The sequence below is a fragment of the Hylobates moloch genome, unplaced genomic scaffold (assembly GCF_009828535.3).
Source record: "Hylobates moloch isolate HMO894 unplaced genomic scaffold, HMol_V3 SCAFFOLD_19, whole genome shotgun sequence".
Taxonomy (NCBI): Eukaryota; Metazoa; Chordata; class Mammalia; order Primates; family Hylobatidae; genus Hylobates; species Hylobates moloch.
The window spans coordinates 77,785,046-77,807,810 of NW_026652294.1; the positions used below are offsets into that span (position 1 = coordinate 77,785,046).

General features: G+C 48.1%; 1 protein-coding gene across 1 annotated transcript; it reads right to left on the reverse strand.

Moving 5' to 3' along the window:
- Positions 1-150: 150 nt before the first annotated feature.
- Positions 151-15,178, reverse strand: DMRT3 (doublesex and mab-3 related transcription factor 3). Its single transcript, XM_032138978.1, has 2 exons — positions 14,376-15,178; positions 151-1,843 (listed from the first exon to the last, which is right to left on the reverse strand). The coding sequence occupies exons 1-2, from the start codon at positions 14,827-14,829 to the stop codon at positions 879-881; spliced, it is 1,419 nt and encodes a 472-aa protein (XP_031994869.1). The 5' UTR covers positions 14,830-15,178; the 3' UTR covers positions 151-878.
- Positions 15,179-22,765: the final 7,587 nt, after the last annotated feature.

Below are 22,765 nucleotides of genomic sequence, written 5' to 3' on the forward strand. Positions count from 1 at the left end.
CAACCCTAAAATTTTGCCATTCATATTTCTCAGGAATGTCTCATTTAACTGATAATTTGATTCCTGACCCATGCATTAGTAAGTCATTTTTACATCAAGTTTCTATTTTTAGAGATCCTCTTTCCACAAGTAGAAATGACATAAACCAAGCTCGTCTCCTTAGTTTATTTTTTTTTCTAGAGTCCTTAGCATGCTACATTAACCTGACAAAGCTTAATCTTGTGTTGGTTTCACAATACATTTCATGCAGTTCACAGCTGTGATTGGTTTTACATTGACATTACACATGTTTCGCTTCAGCCATGTGAAAAGAGTAATTCTTAATGGGGTTTGTCTCTGAAAACTGTCCAAGCTTAAATAAGCAAATGAGCAGTTCACTCTATTCTTAAGTGCATCTCTCTTTAAAATGCAAGGATTTTTAGCATAAGAATATAATGTCCCTGTTTATAGTCCATTTGCAACAGAACCACTTCCTTTAGGTTTCACATATCCTGAGGAATCCACTTTTACAAAATTGCATTCAAGTATATTATTTCATTTAACATTCCAGGTTGGGTTTAGGTGCAAGGCTGACCTTCAGCTTTACATCCCCAAATAAATCTTCCATGGACCCAGCCTTCCCAAGACTATTCTTAACATTAGACTCTCTTTTACAATAAACATTCAGCACTAAAGCCACAGAGCAGAGCTATTTGGCATTTTGCAGTGAAGTGCAAGAAGTTAAATAAGTTATGTTTTTATTGCTAATGTATAGAATCAAGCACAGTCACTTTGTCAAACAGAAGGAAAGGGCATACACAAGATGTGGCCTCTCCTCAATGCCTCAGGGTCAAAACGCACAGAGAATGTCACCTGGCCACCACCCATCCAGCACCACTTTAAGATGATGTGTTGAGTATTCTAGAGTCTGAGGAGTCAGACCTCTCGTCATAGTCATCCTCGGTGTAAATGGACTGCTTTGATACAATTGGACACCCATCATCAGGGATGGAAACCCGAGGGTCTTCTGTGGCGCGGGCAGGAAGGATGGGCGAGCTTCTGAAGACGCTGGTAGAGTTACTGGAGAAAGGACTGACATACTGGGACCTCAGCTGATACTGCTGCTGCAGCGTCATGGTGTTCCACAGGGTGACATCATTGGGCAAAAAGGGGCTCGACTGGTTTCTCGCCAAAGTATTCCTCAGCATCAGCGGGTACCGGGGTGGCTGGGGGAAAGGGTGCTGCAGAGGCACAGCCAAGGGATTGGGGACAACATTACTAGTGTCGGCAGAAAACCTCAACGTGTCTGGGACTCGAAAGGCTGATCCCACAGACCATTTGGAAGACGAGATCGGGTAGGAGCTCAAGGTGTGTTCAAAGATGTGCCCGTTGGAGGGCAACACTAGACTCTCAGGTTCTGCGGAAGTTCGCTCTGCTCCAGTGACTGAGGACCGGCTGGACAGAAGGACTTCCACAGCGCTCACCAGGTCCCCGCCACAGCCCTTGAGGATGAGCTCAAGCACCGTTGGCTTCTGGTTGGGGAATATCTTTTTTAACACTTCAAGCGGCGGTCTGTTGGCTTTCAAGCTGAAGGGCAGAGAAACAGTCCCCGAGGGGCCCTCAATCAGGAGGTGATTCTGCTCCGCGTGATACTTGGGGCTGTCGGGGCGGCTCTCGGGGTTGCCTCCGTTTTTCTGGACAGCGTACCCCTCTTCATCCACAGACACTATCTCAGGGCTCTCAGGGGTGAAGCAGCCCTTACTCTTTGCCACATCTGGGGAACTCCTCTGGTCAGTGTCTTTGTCACTGAAGACCTCTGTGTTGTCTGCCGAGTTGCCATCTCCAAGTCGTTCTTCAGTCAAATCTGAAAAACAGAACAGCTGAGTTAATCTTTTCCTGGGGTGCATAAAGAAGAACAGATGTGCTCAGAAGAGACCTGTACACGTGCTTTTTGGAAGAGCAAAGGCATTTCAATGGGTCATAATATACTACAAGACTTTTTAAAAAAAAAATCGAACTATATCACTGACAAATGAAACAAAAACCCTGTAAATAAAGATCTAGAAATCAGAGTGGCTTCCTGGAATGCTTTGTGCAAGGAAGCTTGCCTTCAACATAGAATGGCTACAGGAACCTACAACCATCGAAGATATGGCTTTCATAGCAGTAACAATCTCAATAGAGAGCCTCTTTGGGAGGAGGGGTGGGGGGACTCCTGGAACAGCAAAGCTCAGGGAGAAACAGGAAAATTAGCTCAGCTTGTCTTCCAGCTCCTCTTCTGCAAATAAGGTCCCCAGCTGTAATCTAGGGACAGTACCATCCAGGTACCCATAGGGAATTTTAATATCTTAAATCTATTTTCCCATAGGCTGATTTTGTGTTAAATATGTCTTACGAACCAATCAGTATGTTGCATCAGGTTACCATGTACAATAGCTAGCTAATTCAATTGCTGAAGTGAAAGATACCTCTATCCATTGAAATCTTTCATAAGAAGCCACTTGAGGGATTGGCAAACTTGGTTGCCAATAACTTGGACTAGAAAGCAAACAAAACCAGCTATGAATTCTGGATGGCAGGATAAGTTGCTGGAGAGGAAAAAAGGAAGTGGCTAGAAAGGGTTTGTGAAATTGCATGGGAGTATTATCCATCAATGAAACAACGCATCACACTCCACGTCCATGGGTGGCACGGAACAGATACCTGTGCATGAACTATTTTGCTGGTAAAGTTCATGGAAAGGACTTGAAGATACCTTTTTTTAAAGCCAGTGAAATATGAAGATACCTTTTTATATTATATGAAAAGGAGGGGAAAAAAGCTTCCCAAATAAACCAGAGACTTGCTATAAATAAACCAGTTGCAAATTTAACATCTTGACCTAAGAACATTTTTACTTAACAGCTGGTAATATTGCAGGGCTACGCACACAGAAAAGAGTAAGTCAGTGGTTTGCTTTGCCGTAGTAAATTCTAACAGGCCTTTATAATAAAGAAACATATTTTTTAGTAGCAAGCTATTTGCAAATAGAGTTTTGTCCTTTTTTGAAACACGCACTGGCTGTGGCTACTCAAAGCCAGGGTAACTGATCGAAAGATGAAAATTCGTAAGGACCCAGTTGTTGAGTTGTAAACAATTGCTTTGCCTGTGTTTCCTGCTGCCCTGCCTGAATAGCTTCATTGTTGCCTTCTCTGTGGGCACACCTGATCATGTACAGATAGCCAGCTGGTGAAATTTCATCAAAGCACCTTCTAGAAACAATCTTCTCCTACACTTGTTATTTTAAAAGCCTTAAAGGCCTACTTATGAACATTCTTCTAATACAGGATATATCTTAAGTGTAACCGAAAAACAAAACTTTGTGAAATTTCATCAAAGCACCTTCTAGAAACCATCTTCTCCTACACTTGTTATTTATTTTAAAAGCCTTAAAGGCCTACTTAGAAACATTCTTCTAATACAGGGTGTATCTCAGACGTAACCAAAAACCAAAACTTTGGCCTTTAACAAAGCAATAAATATGTGGCAAACATAAGTAAATACACTTTAAAACACTCTTAAATTACCTCAGTGCAAGTGTCAACATAAATCTGATACAAATTCATACTTATCCCAAATTTGCATTTTAATTAAACTGCTTCTTTTTTAATACAAAACAGAAGGTTTCCAGTGAGAGGTTCATTTGTGTCACAGACATATGAAGCCATCTTCACTTTCTATAATGACTCTATAGAAAGACTATACTGTAGAATGACTCTTATTTTTGTAAGATAAATTTGACATATTCTCTCCTACAACTGCTTACAATGGGGGACACAGCTTTTACCTCTTGAGTTAATGTGGTTTTGAACTCATGTCATTGATTCAAAAGAGAAAAACAGCAACAAAAAGGCTTCTATAGATTTACTTTATAATCAGCTAGATCTATTTAAATGTTCCTGACTCATGACCCACACATACTACTTGGCTGTTACTCTAGTATTAAACATTTGAAAATTATTAAACACTTGAAAAGTGATGGCATATTAATATACTACCACTTTTAGAAATTGGAAAAACAAGTCAAATACTCTCCCCATGTAAATATGGACATAAAGTACTTCTTTAAAATACTATGTACTTCTAAACAGTTTCCTTATTTTTTAATTTTAGCCTAATTATTATTATCAGCACCAAGTATTTATATTCCTGCAAGATACTGGGAGAAACAGAATAAAGGATGAAAAACACCAAGAAGCGTAAGACCCACGCCTCACTTACGGACCTTATCTTCTAGCTGGGGAAATAAGACACACATGCAAGAGAAAAAGCAAACAGGGCCTGGCAGCATTTGCTAAGCCTCAAATGTGACACACATTGTACACCAATGTTCATAGCAGCAGCATTCACAACAGCCGAAAGGTGAAAACAACCCAAATGTCCATCAATGCACGAATGTATAAAACGTGGTGTACACACACACACACACACACACAGTGGGATATTATTCAGCCTCAAAAAGGAATGGAATTCTGATACATGCTATAACATGGATGAACCTTGAGAACATTAGGCTAAGTGAAGTAAGCCAGACACAAAAGGACAAATACTGTATGACTCTACTTATATTCGATTCCAAGAATAGGGAAATTCAGAGAGAAAGTAGTGTGGTGGTTGCCAGGGGCTGGGAGGAAAAGGGAATGGGGAGTTATTGTTTCATGGGTATGGAGTTTCCGTCTGCAATGATGAAAAGGTTCTAAAGATGGATGGTGGTGATGGTTGCACAACATTTTGAATAAACTTAATGCCACTGACTTGTACCCCTAAAAATGGTTAAAATTGTAAACTTTATGTTATATATACTTTACCACAATAAAAAAAGAAAAAAATACGCCACACAGTGTCATAGTAATATAGAGAATGAGGAGATTTTTTAAGCAAGAGAAACAACTAGTCCTTCTTAAGAATAAAGGGTACATAGGCACAGCTGGAAAGCTCAAAGCTCAACTTTTTTTTTTTTTTTTTTTTTTTTTTTGAGACAGAGTCTCACTCTGTCACCCAGGCTGGAGTGCAGTGGCATGGTCTCGGCTCACTGGAACCTCTGCCTCCTGGGTTGAAGTGATTCTCCCATGTCAGCCTCCCGAATAGCTGGGACTACAGGTGTGTGCCACCACATCCGGCTAATTTTTGTATTTTTAGTAGAGACAGGGTTTCACTATGTTGGCCAGGCTGGTCTCGAACTCCTGACCTCATGAACCACCTGCCTGAGCCTCCCAAAGTGCTGGGATTACAGGAGTAAGCCACCACGCCCGGCCATCTCAACTATTTTTAAAAGAAATATGTGAACCAAATAGCTTTGTGTTTTAAAAGGTACATCCCCTGCCCCCGCTTTGGATAAGTTTCAAACACTGAAAACATATTAGGAAGTGTTTCCTCAGGTCTGTCAACCAAATTGACTCTTCCACAGTACACTTCAGGCTCCAGAAAAAAAGTGGATCAAACAGCAGAAGGCTAACTGAAAGGGGAATTAGGGAATGAGGTTCTCACTAACCTAATGACTCCACCATTACACAAATGGAGGCTTTTTTTTTTCAAGGTAGCAACAGATATACTGTCCCAATCAACTGAATACTTGATACCAGGATTACAAGTCTGACAATACAAAATTCCACTCTTGTATCTATTTTCCTAAGTTCTGCAGAACAGACGGTAGTGGAATCTTATGTCACTGCCAGCTTGTTCAGCAATTGTGAACTCTCAGACTGTGAAAGTCACTTTCTCATTTTGTTGTGTTCCCCTTTGCCCCTGCTACTGGGACATGCTAGTGCATCATGCACTTCTGGTTACTTGTCAAGGAGCGGTAATAGATTACACTGAATCCTCCACACTCTCTCCGCAGGTTTCTGTGCTGTCTGGCTATAGCCAAAACATGAGAAAAGCTAACAGGATGCCACAGGAATCAAATCTACAAATTCAGCGTAAACCAACCAACCAGCTGAGCTCAGCACTGCTTATACTGCGTTCAAAGGAAAGACAGATGATGAAAGAACAAGCAGAGCACACCTGTGAGGCTTACGCACCTGAGCCGCACACAAGGCCCTGCTAAGGAGTGCTGGGTGAGCCAAATCCCCATCAACACGCAAGGCTGCTGGGGTTTCAAAACTAGGCAAAGGAAGACTAGCCTCTAACTTTGCACCAAGAATAACTCCTCACCAAACAATAATTTCTGAAGGGCAGAATATACAGTTCCTGCAATTTTGTGGCACTATGGTGTCTAGCACTGGTTGTATTATTGCACCTAAACTAAATATATTGTAAATTATTCTTCATAAATACAGACTTTCACAAGTAATTATAGAGGGTGAGTTTTGAGCCCAGTGATAAAGTGCAATTTAATAACAGGTACTTCTTTACATCTCCAGATTTTTTCTTAAATAAACTTTACAAATCATTCTAGTTGGTTTAAAACATAAAGGCCTTTGTAGACATAGAAATGTGAAACTGCCAACTAACAAAATAAAATAGGAAACACTCCTGAAACATTTTACCTTCTTTCTTCTTGAAACTGAAACCCTAATTCCTAGAACATTAACAGTGTATTTCAACTGATAATATTTTTACCCTGGTAGATGGGTATAGAAAGTCAAAACTATTAAACAAGGAAGAAATCAATTTTATCAAATATTACAGATATTACTGAAAGTGATACAATATGCTGTTTCTATTGCTAAACATGTACATATTTCTAAAATCTTAATATTCTCTCTTCCATTTCATATTTCATGGGGTAGAAACACTTATAGCTATCCCTGAAATAAACTCTGCACTAGGGTAAAGAGGTTTTTAAAAGAAGTAGATATTCAATTAAAAAGAAAAGTTTTTCTATAGATAACAATGCTACCGACTTCAAAATATATATGCCATAAGATGACCACAATATATATATATTTTTTTTGCTACAAGACTTTAAAGAGAGAAACACTCATAAAAGTGCTTTCAATCTAAAATTACAGTTTGAAAATGTAACTTTCTTTGGGGGAGTTTTTCATATAAAAATGCAATTTAGTAAAAAAAAAATATGTATCATTTCAAATACTTTGAGAAAGTCTACCACATATGAGAAACAAACATTCTGCTCAAGATGCATCAAAGTGAAAAATCTGGCTGGGCACGGTGGCTCACGCCGGTAATCCTAGCACTTTGGGAGGCCAAGGGGGGTGGATCACGAAGTCAGGAGATCGAGACCATCTGGCTAACGTGGTGAAACCTCATCTCTACTAAAAATACAAAAAAAAAAAAATAGCCGAGCATGGTGGCGGGCGCCTGTAGTCCCAGCTACTCAGGAGGCTGAGGCAGGAGAATGGCGTGAACCCGGGAGGCAGAGTTTGCCGTGAGCTGAGATCTCGCCACTGCACTCCAGCCGTGGTGACAGAATGAGACTCTGTCTAAATAAATAGAAAAATAAGAGTGAAAAATCTTTCTGACTTAGATGTCATAGGTTGTATCCATTCTATCCAATTATATCTACAAAAACAAAATAGTTCTTACATACAGAATGAAAACACAGAAAAATTGGCACAGAGAGGAATATTTCCTAGCTCAAAAGTCACTGGACTCCCCCATCCCTTTTGAAATCATGTCACACATTTTGAAACATAGATTGTCATATCCTCATCTGTTCACTTGAGCTGTGGGGAACACACCTCTAAATAACAGGTCCTTGATGGGTAGTTTTCAAAGCACACAAATCTTATAGCAATGGCAAGGGAGAGCCCAGGTAGGATGGGACTTTTACAGGAGACCATTGCCTAATCAGAATTCTAACCGTAGACAAATGCTTCACATTTGCTCGTACCTTCATCTCACACTAGAAGTGATGATCATAAAAAAAAAAAATGAATAGTTGAAAATCTAAAGAACACCAGGGAATGATCTCGGTCTAAAAACTCTTTTTCTTCCTGGGGTGGATTGCCGGGTTGGTGAGGGTTGTGAAAAGTTTAAGAAAAAAAAAAACTAGCCGTGCTTTACTTTTTAAAAAATCATTAACAACACTGAATTAATAGTGTATGAAGGAATTAGAGTGGTTCTTGACACTATATTTTGGGGGAATATTGCTATAGACAGGACTGGGCTGAAGGAAGTATGGTTTGCAACTGCGGACCTCATATATTTTGTAAAAATTTAGTTTTGATCTTTTTCTTGACTCAGAAGGGAATACCTTCCAAGAAGCAGAGGGGAAATTACCTACAAATCTATATGTTTATTTGGTACCTTCCAAAATGCAGCTGTCTACTCATCCATCTATTTAACAAATGCCCCTAAGTGCCTTACTATGCTCTCATGTACTATGCTGGGTAAGATTATACAGAGATGATCAAAGCATTGCCTCTTGACCACCGAGAGGCTTACAGTTTACTAACTAATCTTGTGCAAAATTCCAAGTAAGCTGCAGTTGGTTATATTTTACAGTGAAATACAGCAAATAATTCCAAGGATAGCAGCTGGGCAGACCATGGTGTCTTCACAAGAGAAAATATTGTTTTAAATGCTTACATATACAGACGATGGGTGCTAGAGATATATACTGAACTAAACAAAGTAATAATCAGCGGGAAAAACATGGAACACTAATCCCAGCTCTGTAGAATTTTTGTCTGCCTAGTTGTTGTAATCAAGAGATTGGAGATTTTGTAAAGAATTGATGTGCTAAGTCTTAAGTTTTTCTTAATTATTATTGTTATTTGGTACTTGATTGTGACTTTTATAGCTGTTTATACAATAAAACGCAAAAAAAAAAAAAAAAACACCCCACAGCTAGTTATTTTAGTTTCCCTTCTGAGAACAGTAGCATGCATTGCTCGGGCAAGGGGATGACTCACTAAGGCGATGTGGGATGTAACTGACACAATCACAAGACCTGTGAGGACCAGCTGTCCTACCACTGCATCCTCCACCTCTGCCATGAGCACCCGTGCACAAGCCATCAGAGCCACACAGGACTAGACAAGGGGGTTCAAGGACCTGAGCAGCTAATGGCTAAGGGGCTGCAACAGGTTTAAAGGGGGAAGAAAGAAAAAAAGCAAGAGGTGAGGAAGAAAGGAAGAGAAACAAAGAGGAGGTAGGCAGGCAGGCATATGGCTTTTTACTGGGCTTAGTCCTCCTTCCTGTCAGGAAGAAGTGCAACATTTCCAGAAAGGAGCTCTGAGTCCTCCAGGGACTTTGATTTATGAAGATTTATTCCTTTTCTCTCTGTAAAGCTGTTAGCAGAAAGTGCTGACTGGCTGCAGCAAAGAATTTCTCATCAATGCTCTTTGATTGTATTTTGCAAACAAAATGCCTGTTGCTTGGTAACATTTCACTTGAGCCTGACCTTCTCCGAAAGTTATTGCTATCAGATTCGATTTACACTGTCCTCCTGTGATTACTGTAATCTTTTAAACCCGGGAGTTCATCCATCAAGGAAAAAGAAAAGTTGGTTGTGTAAGTCGAGAGCACGGCTGTCCTCCAGATTTATAACACCAAGGACTGATTTGGAGGTGGGGAGAGGTTCTTTCCCAGATGGCAGTAGAACTCTGGTTCCTAGACGTGGAACACACTCTCATTTTTCCTGCCAAACGGTCCCAGATCCACAGGATGGACCCTAGCACCTCCCCGACGCCAGTCCCAGGCAGCTCGGGCTCTGCAGAGAAAGAACTAGGAGATGAGCACAGGAGACCCCACCGCCAAGGGGCGCCCTGCGTGGGTACTGGGGCTGGGTGAGGAAGGCCTAGGCCTATGGTTGCCAGATAAAATAACAGGATGTCCAGTTAAGTGGGACCATCAAATAAACAACGAAGGCTTTCTAGTAAAAGTATGTCCCATGCAATACTGGCATCCTATTTTTTGTTTGCATGATTTTTGCAAAAGCTGGCAGCTTACCTCGGGACTCCTGCCTTGGGAAGCAGAGGGTAGTGACGCTCAGGAAGAGCAGAGAGGGAGTGGTGGCCCAAGAGCTGGACAAGGGAGACGCCAGGGATGTGGCTGTCTCTGGGCGGTTCCTGAGCTGCCCAGTGAGCTGCTTCCTGACAGTGACCAAGGAAAGACCTGGCCCCAGCAGGCGGCGAGGAGCTGGGCTCAGCTGCAGCTCCGACCCTCTGGTGCAAGGGGACAGCAGGCCAGTGCGGCCGCAGGGAGCCACTGCCCCCGTCTTTGCCCCTACTTTGAGCCTGCTGTGGCCAGGGTCCCAGTCCTGGGCGAGCTGCCGCAACCCTCCACAACACACACACACCATCTGCACTGCGTGCAAACCAGCCAGGCCAAGAGCTGGGAAGATCCGTCCCGGCAGCATCCCAGCCCCAAGAGCCAGCCCTGGGGTGGGGTTTGGAAGAGACCTTAGTGCCTGTATGCTTTTATTTGGTTGGGTTTTGTTTTTTAAAATGCAACTGAGTCAAGCCCCTCACCCTCAAATCAAGCCGTCTTACAATGAGACCCTGTTTTTCAATTCACAGGTACACTTCATAAATGGTTTTTAAGTATTTCCTGCTTTTCATTTCTTCCTAGCCAATAGTCAGACGGTTTCTCATCCTGGCCTGGACGAGTGTTCCGTAACACCCATTACACTTGCAGGTGCTTCTCTTTGGGGAAAAAAAAATTTTAAAAACAGGAAGTGGCCCTTGTGGGACCCAGTCAAGCTGGAGCAGAAAAGCCGAGAGGCAAAGCATAAAGATGCTAGGAGGGGCAGGGCAGGAGGAAAAATAAAACAAAGACAGTTTTCCAAAATCTCCTTACTTCTCCCCCTATAGTTATCTTGTTTGCTCTGCCCCCACCCCCTAAGAAATAAACAGGAAACAAGATCCTACTTTCCCATTTGATCCTGCTCTCTTATTCCTAACCAACTGTGTTTTCGATTTCTTTTTCCTCTTAAGAGCATTTAAAAGAATGTGTGTACATATTCATTTTGATGGCGGATAGAGACCTAGGAAGAGTCTACAGCCACGGATCTTTCTTCCCATCACACCACAGTCTAAGGCGTCCGAGGGCACTCCCCTGGAGGAAAAGCTGGGGGTGGGGAAGGGAGCCACAACACAAGAATGTAACTTTAGCTTGTCACCTTGGCAGTGACCCTTAACTTCCCTCAGCTCTTGAGCCCACGTCCTGAAAGGCTGGCTAGGCTGGTTGAAACTGCTGATTCAGATACACTAACAGCTGGAAGATCTTCATGCCTCCTATATTTTCATGGGGAGAAGGAGTATGAGAATAACGTAGAGGGAATTTAGGAGAAGAATAAATGAATTAAATCATGTACGTATATATACATATATATACACACATATATAGCTTAAATTAGAATTCAAATTTAAGCTATATATATATATAGCTTTTAATAGATATATATAGCTTAACACAAAATGTTGGGTTCAATCAAAATCTAATAATTAATTCTAGGTCCATCATAGATGGTAATCAAAGAGGAGAAATCTACATTCAAAAAGAAAAAAGAATACTTCATAACTAGAAGTAAAAACCACTAGAATATGAAAATTCTCCTTAAAAACACCACACATTGAAAGGGATATCCAACATACTACACCATTAGATAAAATAACCCCATTCCTTTAAAGAATCTAAAGCAGAATTTGAGAAAAATTTCTTCCAGTTACAAAACTGAGTTTTGATGTGAATATGTCACTCCCTCAACTGGGTGGTTTTCCTCCAGTGATTCACAGCGAACATACTCTTCCTTAAGGCATGTGCTTTACTCAAAGATTTCTGGAGAGGAAAGACTCCATGTGCTTTTGTATACAAGAAAAAAAAATCTCTCTTCACAGCTATGTACTAAAGAGGCCTTTGCCCTGCAGAAAGACCAACCACATTTTAAAGTCAAAGTTCACAAATAATAGATCTACGTTGCCAGCAGATCTTGAAAGATTTCTGATGGTCTGTATACTTAATGTACATGTGGAACTACCATTCCAATAGAGTTTTGCTTACTCTCTGCACTTAGTGAACTACTTATCCAGGAGTAGTTCTGATATGCTTCTAAATACATATGGAATGTTATACACAAATACATTATTAGAACAACTGCAAAAAGGGCATAATACTTATCGCAACAGGCAGTCTTCAGTGAGCAGTTTTCAACTTAAACCCCAAGTAGACTTTATTTCTACAAGCACTGCGTAGAATGGATCTACTTGTATGCTTGTCTTCCTAAACAATTATCTATTATTTTACTACTTTTCTCCCCACCCCCCATCAGAGCGGTGATTTGCTTCTTTTAAAAAACGGAATTATGGGGTCAAAGCAAGTGAAAGAAGAAAACAAAAGTTGTGCACATCAATGTACAAGGTATCGGGGGTTGACTAGCTGGAAACTGAGCCCTTGGTCCCTGATGCCTTGGTCCCCCAAAGTCTTCACTTTGACCTCGCCTTGTGATAAATCCTATTCTCCTTTGCAATTATTTGTTTTCAATTCGGAAGGCTCAGGCTATCCCTGAGTACTAAGTAGGAGTAAAACAGCACAGCTCTGGTTTGTCCAGTTGAGATCCGTTTCCTTTTTCTATTCTCCCAAAGCATGGATCCTGCTGCCGCTGCCTACTCCACCTTCCTGCCTGCCCTCACTCCTCCTCCTCCTCCTGGGGTTGTGTTTTTAGTTTTGTGACTCTTTAGAAATCATGAACTTTAGCTATCCCAAAGAATGCTCTGAAGAACACCGGATATGAAAGTAATCTCCTTGGAAAAAGACCACAGAACCCAATGCCCTATCACAGGAGTGCTGCTGGGCAGGTGACTGCAAAATGCTACCTCTGATATTAACTCAGGCCTCTGTCCTAGTCCTGGGGGAAACGGAACCAGAGAAGCTGGAAATGGAAAAAAATTAAGAAAATATATTGGTACAATCCAGTTCTAGAGCTGAGACCAAACTCTTCCTCGTTATTTGTTCAAACCTATGGGAGAAAAATAATAAAACCTTTTTATCCTCCCTCCCCTTCGTCTGTGGCAAATCCATAAATATAAAAAGATGAGACAGACAAAAGAGAGACAACTGGCGAGCATTCCTGAGAAATGTTTATATGCCAACTTGGATTAAATATCCACAAAATCCAAGTTCGGCAAACTCTCTTCAGGCTTTAAAATTCCCAGGTCTACTGTCACACAGGCTGTTCTCTGAGCTTCAGGCCTGCAAAGCATGGTGGAAAGACAGGGCAGCAAAACTCCACCTGCCAGTCACCCGTCGACTCACCACGAAACAGGTGAGTCCGCCTCACCTCCTCAGCTCCTCAGGATCCAGAAAAAGCAGTCCTGGGCTCCTGAAAGCCTTTCTCCAGGAGCTAGGGGTACTGTCTTTAGGGAATTGGCAGGTCAGTGTAGGTACCAGTTTTGCCACAGTTCTACCTACAAGAGGGCTCTGGACCCTCCCACTCCTAATTCCAGCATGCCCCCTTCCGGGAGAAGGTGGGCTGTATTCCTTTGTACATTTATCACAGTTAAGGAGAAACACCAAACACATGTCCACTGAATTCCAAGAGCTCTTGCTCTGGGCAGAACCGCAAGCTAGAAATTCCCCAGGAAGAGAGAGACTAAGAGACTCAACTCAGGCCTGCCAAGCTCAGGAGGCCTGGATGGAAACGGATGGGTGGTGGGGGGGATCAGATTTTTTTTATTCCTTTAAACCACGAAGACAGCTGAGGGCAGCCTGGGGAACAGTGTTAAAGGATCTAGGAGGTTCTGCAAAGGAGTGAATTCTGGGCGCACCAGATTCTTGGCCCCGCTATCAGCTCACGAGTCTTTCGAGACCCTTTTACTATCATTGCTAAATGGAACTTATTTCACCAGTTACAAGAGTCTGGAGGCGACGGAGCAAAGCTAGAAAGGCCAGGGTTCTGAGAGTTGGATACTTGTCCTCACTCAAATTTTCCTGGGCCCTGGGCAGGGCCAGGCCTGCCGAGAAGTACAGCCAGCTCGGAGTCAGCCGAGTGTTGGGCCTTGGCTCCTTCCCTACACCTACCTACCCATTCCAACCCCCAAATGGCGAGGACCTCTAAAGCCTGCAGCCAGGAAAATCCGACCCCACCGTGGTGAGTGTGCGCACCTGGGTTTTAATTTTGTCCTATCTCAACTCCGTTATCTCCCTGGCTCAATCTGACACTTTCCGAACCCTTTAACCTGGGAAGGCACCTGGCGATCCTGACACACAGTCCCGTCGTTTGGCTCCCCAGAGGCGCTTTCCCTGCGGGCGCGAGTGCCGCTCGCGCTAAGTCCAGAGTCAGCCGGCTTCTCCCGGGAGAGGAAGCCCCGGCCTGGCGGAGAGTGGGAAGGAAAGCCCCGCCAGGCCCACTGCCCAAAACTTTGCCTCCAGGCCTCCCAAGTGGAGCTGCAGCAGGCCCTCCGAAGTTGCCCACGCGCCCGGCCAAATTCCCGCACCGCAGACGCTCTTACCTGGCTTGGCGAGCTGCGCCTGCAGAGCCCCGGGCTGCGGCTCGGCAGTCCAACGCAGCGCGGCGGCCCCGGCCAACTCGGCAGTAGGGCGCGGCGGCTGCGGCTGCGACGGCTGAGAGGCCGGCGGCGGCTGCTGGGCGGCGGCGGCGTCCCCAGGCGGCGGGGGCCCTGGCAGAGCGCGCAGCGAGTCGGGGATGAGGCTCTCCAGGCTCTCGTTGGCCTGCTGCCGGCGCAGCGCCACCTGCGCAGCCATGACCCGCTGCCGCTCGATGATGAGGATGCACTTCTCGCAGGTGCAGTCCTTGAAGCGGCAGTAACGCTTGTGGCCCTTGAGCCAGGACAGTACGCCGTGGTTGCGGCATCGCGCGCACTTGGGCGTGCGCTGCAAGGGCGCCCGCGGCGGCTGCGACACCGGGCCGCCCATGTACAGGTAGGGGGAGCCGTAGCCGTTCATGCCCCGGGCTCCCGAATGAGTCGGCAGGCTGGCAGCGGGAGCGGGCCAGGGAGCGCTGGACGGCGGGGCTGCGAGGCCCGCTCAGGGGCGGCCTCCGGGCTAGGCGGCCCTTGGTCCCGCAGCCCCGGTGGTCGTGTGTGCTCCGGGGCGGCTGGAGGTGCCGCAGCCGTCTCTCCAGCTCCCTTCGCGCTCACAGCTCGGCCTGTCCCAGCTCAAGCCCAGCCAACCCCGACGCGGGCCGCTGCCTTGGGCGCGTAGCCGGGTCCGCACGTCCTCCTTCGCGGAGGCGCTGCGGCGGCTGCAAGGAGCCGGCGGGAGCTCTGATTAAGGTCTGAGCCAGCTCTTCTGCAGTTCCCTCGTGCGCTGGCCGGACCCAACACCTCCTCCGCCGCCCTCCCCCAACCCCTCCTCCTTCCCACCGCCACCCCCACCCCTGGGGTCCCTGTCTCCTTGCACTCCCCGCCCCACGCCTTCCTCCTTCTTTGCGCCCCTTGGGTGCCTGCACTTCACCTTCCTTGCCACCTGCAGCCAGGCCACTCTCGCGGGGGCGCTCACGGCCCCCTCCTCCAAGCCCTCTCCGCTACCCCAGCCCGCGGCTGCAGACTGCGGCGCTCCAGAACGCGGCGGTGCTCGCGGGGCGAAGGGGAGGACCAGCGGGAGTGAGGGTGGGGGTGCCTGTAAATGAGTGAGGTGGCCGCTCCCCTTCTCTCTCTTTTCCTCCCTCCAGTCCAGATGTGGCCGCGTTTTTCCGAGCCCAACGCCGCTTGTATCCTGACATTTGGCCGCAGAAGCTCAGCTCCGGGAGAACTCGAACCTACGGGCGTGTTGCGAGTGCATCCCGGACCTGGGTGGAGTTTAGGATAGGGGAGTGGAGTGATGTTGGTTTAGGAAAGTTAGGCTCTTTTCGTAATTTCCTTTTAGAACGTATTTTTTTCTCTTTTGTTGCTTTGAAGAAAATGGTTTTGGAGATCTGCCGGCCCAAGGATGACAACCCATTTTGCAGGCGAATTTTACTTTTCTACCCTCCTTTCCATGTTTTAATATAAAACAGTATCCTAAAAGGTCAGAGACGTACGTACTCCCCTGTAAAGGATTTGTTAAGCGCCGGGTATAAATTTTGAAGGGGCAGATGCAGAAGCCACATTAGCGCCCCCAAAGTTACCGATGTCCTCTTCCCTCTCTCCCAGCAGCCACTGGAAGCAAACGGAGGTCTTGCGCCAGCCACTCAATTCAAATCCCCACGGATTCTGTGATTTAGTTATGGATATGGGATAGGACCACTTTTTCACCTCCTTAACCCATAGACCCCAGTCATAGATGTCTTGGGGGAGAGGGTCCTTGCACAAGATGACAGCAGAAAACTTTGTTTAGATTATTTGCGTGTTCCCATTCTCCCAGGAGTAGCGGGTTTGGCCTAGTGCAGACTATCGCTATATAGACACAAGGAAGGCCCTCCCCGCTCGCACCTCCCCATTGCCCATCAGCAAACAAGCAAAAACCAAAAAAAAAAAAAAAAAAACCAAGTGGATACACTGCAGGGCAGCACAATAGCTCTATGCGAAGCGGGGCAGTTCCAGAGCCTTAGGTGGATACGCTTCTGAGAGTGTGCACCAAACTCATCTCCTGGTGGAGAATCAAATGCCAGATGAGAGCGTAGGCAAGTCCGCTGCAATGTCCGACCCCTCATGGGCACAGAGGTCCTTGTCCCCTCGGGGAGGCCGCTTTTCTCTGTACTGCCCTGGAAGTAAGCAAGCAACCCGAAAACGTTCCTCTGGTGTTTGCCATGAATTCAAGGGAAGCACCTCCAGGCGTTCTAGCAGCCAACCCTCTGCCTGGAAGGCTGATTTGCGGAGGAGAGGAGCGTTGAAAACCGAACCCAGTTGTGTGTTTCCCTTGAAGCCCTTAGCTGTCCCCGTTTCATACGCGTCCGGGAAGTGGGGATCGCGGGAGACTGATCTGGTGGAGTGTGGACAAGAAGCTCTAGTATTCGAGTGCTAACCCTGGGAGGCCATCCTCCAAAGCCGGGTGGGGTAGGGACCCCTCGGTCTTGCCCCTTCCACCACCACTTTGATCCTTCCTCTAGTCTCAACCTTCTCTAGGAAGACAACCCCTAAAATACAACTGGAAGGAATTTCGTAAGCTCTGGGGACGGGAGGCAGAGGTCGCCCCCAGCCTTGTAGGCCCGAGGCTAGGAAGTGGGGAGCTGGACGCCAGTCATTTAACGTGCTGAGTGAGATACACAAGGCCTCAAATGACACCTTAACTGAAAACTATTGCGCTGAAACCTCCGGATCTCTTGGAAACATGGGGACCAACGACTTTTTTCAAAACCAAATTTCTTCCGATTTTCTTCAAATAGTCAGTGAAATGAGGAAGTATAAAGAACTTGAGCATGAATAAATTTTTAAAAGGAAAGCAGAAGAGCTCTGCACCAGGTTTGTGGGGGCATTTTCACTACCAAGGCGACCCCTCTTCCCCCTTTTCCTCAGTCGGTCACCTAGCCACCCTATCTCGTTGCCACTTAGTCTGGCATTATTTGGTCCCAGGGGCCCGTTTCACTCCGGTGCACATCGGGGACTGAGATCTAAATACTCATTTGATATAGTGCAGTAATCCTTTTCTCATATTTGATGGGAATGTTTTCCATATCCCAGTATTTGACAACATCTCCCTATAGGGACAGGTTTGTATTTATGTTGGTAAAATGTCCCCTGCCTCAAAGTCTATTGTAACCCAACACCTGACAACCCCGAGTCCCATTTCTGTTTGCAGAAAGGGTTTATTCAAGCACATAATGGGATCCCAGCAGAAAGCCTTTCAGAACAAGGGGCTATGGTAAACTTCACCACATGAACTCCGTTTCCAGGGCTATTAAGCTTTTAATTGGAAAATAGCAGAGGAAATTTCAAGGTGACTATAACGTGTTAGCAGTTAGTGCAGAGAAGAAAAGCTGAAGCGGGAATGAATGTAGAAAGCATATGGTCCAAATCACATTTAGGAGGAGCGGCCTGCTTCTACTAAGTCCCAGTAGCTTACACACTTATGGGAAAAATCATCAAAGAAACTGGAAAGGGAAGGGGGAGGATTACAAGTAAATGTAACCTCACTAGACTAAATCCATTGGCGCTCTCTCCTGTGGATGGTGTGTTCTCAAACCGCAATTAGTTGAGTAGGATTGTGGCAGATAATCGTGGAAGAGGAAAAAACAATGTGCGCATGTGGGTCTTTCTCGGCACAGATAATTGCTGGGTGCGTGTACATGTAAAAGCTCAGGATGCAGGTGCCCTTGCTGAGAAAGTGAGGACTCCAGATCTGGGAGTCCTGGTAGGTGCTCCTCATCCCAACTAATGCTTAATCAAAATGACAGTTTCCGATTGTCCCGGATGTACAACACATCAGGAAATTCTCTGCTGGATTCTCATGGAAGAGGAAGTCAGGGTTCCTATTTCACTGTTTTCATCGCGACCACGGTGATGTCAGCGCAGGTAGACGCTGGAAGCCTGAGCGTGAGGAACCCCTGTGAAAGCAGGAAAACGTATCCCCCCTTCCTGTGCGTGAACTACTCAGCTCTCACCCGGTCAGCTTCTCGACCTCGCTCTTCGGCCAGTTTCAAATTGAAAGGAGTTGGGGAAATGTCTAGCCAGGCGGTGGGGCATCCGGCAATCAATTTCTTTAGATGAAAATGTCTTGGTTCTCCCTCAGTTGGTTGGGGACAGACTCATGCAAACCCCCCATGAGATCCCCGAAGCCGCCCTCCGGGGCGAGGGGTGGAGAGCAGAGGCCGCTTGGGGTCGGGGAGACGACTGAACCCCGGGGTCACGGGCCCGGGGACACCGCTGAACAGGGGAAGGTCCTGGCCTGTTGTCCCCACATAATTTTGGTAGGCGAAGAGACGGGTCGCAGTCTGAGGCCTGCTCCAGATCCCCACGTGCCGAGGCCTTTGGGGACAAACAGGGAGCACAGAACGGCCTGTGACCTCGCTGGCCCTAAGCCGACCGGGCAGGAGCAGCCAGGTCCTGCATGTTCTCGAACTCTCGAAGCCAGCAGCGGCTCACGTCTAGGAGTCAGCGCTCTCCCCCTTGTGGATTCCTCAGACCCAGCCTGGATACAAGACCGCGCCAGCCTTTTGTGGGGTTGAGGTGTCGCTATAGCACGGCTTCATCCGAGGGCCCAGGGCCGCGACCTCAGCCCCGCGCTTTCGAAGGAACTGGAAAAGCGCGCGCCTGGGGCGCTCCCCGCTGGGCCGCGGTTCCTGTAGGCCTCGGGGGCAGCCGCTCGTCCGACTCCCGCTCCCTGCCGGGAGCGCCCGCAGCGACGCGGAGTAGGAGGGCGTGAGTCCGGCTGGGGGCGTCCGCCACTTCCCCACTCCGTCTTGGAAGGGAGGGAGACGGGTCGCAGACCCTGTCCATCTTAAGTGCAAAGGAAAAAAGGCACGTCTCCGCCAACGTAAAAATGAGCAGCGCTGATGTTAAGCCTTAAGATAATCTTTACCCTGCGACTTTAAAACACAAGGGCTGAAAAAATAATTTTAGGTAATGAGCAACATTCAAGGGATAAGGAAAGTGTCTTTTCCCCGGAGCGTTCGCTCTCAGGGCTCTGGGAAACTTCCTCTTCGGGACAAGCCCCTTTTCCAGAAAACCTCACCAGCCTCCCGCCTCCTCCCTTGCTGTCCCTGAACAAAGCCCAGCCGCGGGGAAAGCAAGCGGATTTGCGCGCTTCTGGGAAAGCGTTCGGATTCAGGGGCCCGGGAGTAATGAAGGAGGGAAACGGCCCGCGCGTCCGGCACCTCAGGAACAGTGGGCGCGAACTTTGCCTGGAGACCAGGCCGAGGCGCCCTGCGGAGACGCGGGTACTGGGACTAGGGGAGGCTGAGGGGGGCCACACCCGGAAGAAAGTAGGCCCGTGCTTTCTCCTCACTTTCCTGGCCCAGGAGCCTCCTGGGCGGGACAACTTCCGGAGTGCTCGGGGCCCCACCCCCAGACACGCCCCGCTCTCCCCTCCCACCCCGGCCTCGCGGGCCGCGGCTTTCAACTGTGGAAACGTTTGGTTTACTGGTTTTTTGGACCGGGGCGGGGGTAGGGGCGGGGGTGGGGGCTGGGGGTGCGGCGAGCGGGAGGAACCTAAACAGGTGGTGGAGTGGAGGCGACCCGCTTCCGAAGGCAGGCGGGCGGGGGAGGGGTAAGGGGGCGACTTTCAAAGGTGAGAGTCGCGAGCGGTTGGCGGTGGCGCAGCTTCGAAGGCGAACGGCGTAGAAGGCTGTGATCTACGGCCTCGTCCGCGTGTGCGCGGAGGGCGAAGGGAGAGCCAGGGCCCTACGCCAGTTTCCCGGACAAAATTCCCAGAGGGTCAGCGGCGCGCGGGCAGATAGCCACGACCCTCACCCGCCCGGCGGACAGGGCCAAGCGGGGAAAGCCAAGGAATCTCCCCTACCCCTCCACAGGCTGCCCTTAGGGTTTCTCTGTAAAGCGCGACGACGCGTTCTCAAAAGCGCCATTAATGCGACTCCATGCAAAGCGTCAAAATGCGGTGCGATACACGTATACGTGGGAAACCGGTTCAGCATTAAAGTTAAAGTGGAGCGGAAGGGGCTGCATTTTTTTATTTCTATTTATTTTTTGAGACTGAGTCTTATTCTGTCGCCCAGGCTGGAGTGCAGTGGCGCGATCTCGACTCGCTGCTTCCCTCCGCTTCGCAGGTTCAGACGGTTCTTTTGCCTCAGCCTCCCGAGTAGCTGGGATTACAGGCATGCACCACTACGCCCGGCTAATTTTTGTATTTGTAGTAGTTGGCCAGGCTGCTCTCGAACTCCTGACCTCAAGTGATCCGCCCGCCTCGGCCTCCCAAGGTGTTGGGATTACAGGCGTGAGCCACCGGCGGCCGGGAGCTGCGTTTTTGTGGTGGGCGGGAGTCTTGTTTCCGCAAGAATCGAGGGAAACGGCAGTGCAGGCCGGGGCGGGGTGGGGGTCTGACTCCCACCTCCGTCCCCGATTGGGGTCTCCAAGCGTGGTTAGCGGAGGGAGCCCCGGCTGCGGGTATGACGGTGGTTGTGGCAGCAAGAAGGCGAGTGTCACCAAGGGCGTCCTAGGCCCCAGTTCAGTGGCGCAGGGTCTGCAGGACACTAGGTGGAATATGAGAGCCAAGGGTCCCGGGGTGGCGGCGCGAACCCAGCGGCCTGCTTGTTGCGGTGGGTTGTCAGCCCGCGGGTCAAGTCCGCTGGAAGCAGAGAGGGGTCATCAGCGCCCTCAGCCACTGCGGCAGCTGGAGGCGGCCTGGGGAAAAGCGCGTGCTCCTTTGCTTCTAGCCCCTCGTGGAGTAGCGGCCGCTCACCAAGAGTACAGGAGAATGAGGCCTGGCGCTCCTGCCTCGGTTTCCCCACGCCGTAGCAGCCAAACATCTGCAAAACTTGTCAAGGCTGTCTGGGCAATCCGCACAGTGCGCCGGGCGAGCACACGACGCCTGCCACGCCCACACTTGCACACACGCGTTCTGCTGCACACACCATGGATCCCGCCCGCGGAAGGGGGCAGAGCTTTGGGAAACTGACACCCCCTCGAATGTGCTTATTAAGATACGGTTAAAATCCAGCCGTGAAGATGTACTGTCTGCTCTACTTTGTGTTTAGAATTAGAACATTCATAACGCAATCCCCCCAGGCCTTGGGCCTGTCTTGCACTCTCCTGGGTCAAGACTAACCACCCGAGGAAACCTGAGCGTCACTCCAACCCACTACGCGTGGGAGGAAGGCTCCAGACCCCTCTCTTCTGGGGCTGTTGGACACAGGCCAGAAGCAGGGTCTTCCGGTGAGCTTGAGACCCTGCGTGGCCAGCGGAGGTCCAGGGCCCCGCCCGCCCTCTGGGAGTGGCCCTTCCAGGGGACCGCGTGAGGCCGCTCGCACGCAGCACCAAACGGCGTTAGGCGAGGCAGGTGGGTTTAGAAGGGCCTTTTCAAAAATAAGGATGCTGCCCACTGGACAGGCCTAGTTCCCAGGGTGCAGGCGGCGAGGGTGCGCATTGCCTGCGCAGCCCAAGCCTGCTCCGCCGAGCCAAACCTGGCTCTCGGGGGCTCACCAGAGGCCCAAAAGGTGCTCAGTCAGGGCTGAGAGCGCGCTGGCAGCCTACCTGGGCCTTGCCTGACTTTCCAGAAATGCAGGGGCACTGAAGGGGGCAGTGCTGAGAGGGGACACTTTCCCACTGAGGAGGCGTGCGGAGCTTCTCCAACCACCCGTCACAATTAAGTGTGCCGGGGTATCTGCGGAATGGCGGGAGCTGCAAGACTCCGGGATCCTCAAAAGCCAGACCTACAGAAATGGAGGGGGCAGTGGGCAGGGGTCCGCGAACACGCGGGCGAGGTGGGCGCGGGATCCTCATCTTCCAGGAGGCCACTAGGAACACCTTGGAGGTGACGACTCCGCGGGCCGTTTCCCTTCCCCGCGCGCCCGCAGCCTCCGCCGTAGCCGTCACAATAGCTACAGCTACAGCCGCCCGCCGAAGGGCACACGGCTGCAGTAGCAGCAGCCTGACAAGTGTGATAAAATGATCTTCCTTAACTAAACTCGTAAAGCACTGGGCAATAAAACTCAATCTTCTGTAAAATCCAATTAAGTCATTATCTGACTGATTGTATCTTTAATTGAAAACAGAAATGACAGTAAATTTCTGTGATATATCAGGATCAATCGATACCGCTATACGATTCAGCCCCAAGAAGTGATTTATAATGTCAAACCTATATAGGTAACTCCACATTATTCTCTCTAAAACCACTGGTGGATGAAATTAAGAGTAAGTGCATTTAATAAAAAACAAGATGGTCAGGTTATTGATTACAACAGATGGGGTGAAATCAAATAGATGTTTTCAAAGCACAGAGCGAAGAAAATACAAGTAATTTCTTTTTTCCTGTTTAATGCCGCTCACCAAATATACACACAAGAAAA